A 2,609-nucleotide genomic window follows, 5' to 3' on the forward strand; every position below is an offset into this window, starting at 1 on the left:
AAATATGAAGTACAGCGTGATCATAATAAATTTTGCATCATTTTAACACTAAGAATATAGGCTTTGAACTTTCTACTTTATTTATTTCAGGTTGACTGGATAACAATGAATTTTGTACCATTTTCTGAGAAGACTATTGAAATGGTCATCGAATTATATCGGAACACTGCCAAACACCCTGCTGTCATACAAGCCCATGTTCTTCAACATATAATAAAGGTTTGTACCTAAGTGTATTGTTTTTTTTTTTTGTCTCCTTTCTCTTTTCTTTTTTTTTTCTTTTTGTAAATCTAAGTTATACTGATAACTATCAAAAGATTTTCTTCATTTCCTTTATATCCTGTGTCATGTTTTAACAATATTGGAATGAAGGTCATAGAGATGAACCTGATTGCTATCCAATTAGTTTTGAGAGAGCTGATTCATTTTGACTTCTGCCTTAGCGAAGGCGGAGGCATTGTTTTCAGTTATGTTTGTTTGTTTGCTTATTTGTCTGTGGACAAGAAATCTCAAGAACTGCTGGATAGATTTGGATGAAACTTTCAAGGATGTTTGGCCTCATGACCGATACGAACTGATTAGATTTTAGAATCGATCCAGTACTGGACAAGGACTCTGGATTATTTTTCCTGTTTTTTTACTTGATTTTTGAGAGCAGTCGGGTTCATTTTTAGTATTCTCGTTTGTGAGAGCAGTCGAGTTTATTTCAGATATTCTCATTTTAAAAATCATCTCCAGCTTATCATTGAGAGGACATTGGTGTTGCCTTGGCGGAGGTTTGCGCTCTCTGAGTGCTCTTATTATATATTAATATTGTTATGTTACAGGTAATGGGTTCTTCAAAGTCGTAATAAGGGTTTAGTTTAGTTTACTGTGGGTTTGATTTAAGCTTCAACTATTGAATAACAACCATTTTCCTTGTGACTCTGCTACCTTCTAAGTAGACATTCCATTATGGCACTGACATTGGCATTTTGAACCATAAGTTAATAATCACAACCATTAGTTAGAAGTCTCGTATATGAACCACTTTTACCTGTAAAACATTATGCTGTTCATATTATACAACCACCATCATAAACTGCTGTAAAAGTTTTATGTATAGATCCATTTATATTGTCATGTGCATGGCATTTATAGGAAATAGTAAAATTGTATAGAAATTAAAATCATGTTTGCTGATTTCCAACAGAAATATTCGTGTTATGTAATGTCTTGAATGCTCACCTTTACTTTCTAAGTAGTAAGTTTTATTGATTGACTTTTTTTTTTTGCTTTAATTTTTGCAGGCATTCAGATTACCTCTTGGACTAAAGTATGGCTGCCCATCACCAACTACTTGGATGTTGTCTATAAATGCTCTCCTTACAATTCTTAACATTGGTTTACCAGTTGCTAGAAAACACGGTAAGAGTTTGTATTTTGACTGTCTTTTTAGTCTTTCTGGCCATAAGATCATCGTCATCATCATCACTATCATCATCATCATCAGCATCATTATAATTTTCTCTCTTTCTGATAAGAAACAGTTCATAAAAAATGGGGTTTTTTTTCTATGTGTATGTGTGTGTGTAACTAATCAGTTGCCTGTAAGTTTTACATTCTATTTCTAAAGAAGAAATTCCCTGAACTATTCACACACAACACACGGTGATGTGTAAATGAATTCATCATCATAATCATCATCACCACTATGATCTTCAAGTTACGTAAAGAAAAAAGAAAAGAAAGAAAACTTCTCACTGAAACAGCCTGCATAATAATCTACACATGACCTTCACTACCATATGGATTGGGTGCATATTAAATGCTTCCTTCAAAGGGATGGTAGAAGATATGGTCATATTATTCAAAGGGATAGTAGAGGATATGGTCATATTATTCAAAGGTAGTGAGCTGGCAGAATCGTTAGCATGCCGGGCAAAATGCTTAGACGTAGTTTGTCTGCCGTTATGTTCTGAGTTCAAATTCCACCGAGGTCGACTTTGCCTTTCATCTTTTGGGATCGATTAAATAAGTACCAGTTATGCATTGGGGTCAATGTAATCAACTTAATCCCCCTGTCTGTCCTTGTTTGTCTCCTCTATGTTTAGCCTCCTGTGGGAAATAAAGAAATAAATCTTATTAAAAAACCTTAAAAGCCTTTAGTCCACTTTAATCCACTTAAAAGCCTTTAGTCAGCCTAGGGTTGTAATAGAAAACACTTACCCAGTATACCATGTAATTGGGCTGCACTTAAACCCTTGTGGTTGAGAAGCAAACTTCTTACCATGCAGCCATGTCTCTGCCTAACAACTGCCCCCGAATATTAACTCACAAAAGACAAAGAACTTCAATCCGTTTTTCTTTCAATTTCTTTCCATATTCAAGTGTTCCTTCCATTTTCTAAATTCCATTATTTCAAAGAGAAATTTAGTCAAATTAATCACCTCCACCCAGCCCTCTTATACACACTCGCTCGATCTATTATGCTTATTTTATTTAAAATTTTTTTTTTTTTTACAAATTTTTCAAAAAATAACTTCTGTAACTCTTTGTATAAGCACATGAAATTCATTGTTTCAGTCAATGTATAGCCTGTGTAGAAGATACATATATATATATATATA

General features: G+C 33.8%; 1 protein-coding gene across 1 annotated transcript in view; it reads left to right on the forward strand.

Moving 5' to 3' along the window:
* LOC106883236 (protein MON2 homolog) overlaps positions 1–2,609 on the forward strand; it is a 690,047-nt gene that overhangs the window by 655,403 nt on the left and 32,035 nt on the right. The window contains exons 26-27 of the mRNA XM_052972014.1: positions 91–219; positions 1,290–1,407. Coding sequence (XP_052827974.1) covers positions 91–219; positions 1,290–1,407 — 247 coding nt within the window. The remainder of the gene's footprint in view (positions 1–90; positions 220–1,289; positions 1,408–2,609) is intronic.

Source organism: Octopus bimaculoides, chromosome 11 (assembly GCF_001194135.2).
Source record: "Octopus bimaculoides isolate UCB-OBI-ISO-001 chromosome 11, ASM119413v2, whole genome shotgun sequence".
Taxonomy (NCBI): Eukaryota; Metazoa; Mollusca; class Cephalopoda; order Octopoda; family Octopodidae; genus Octopus; species Octopus bimaculoides.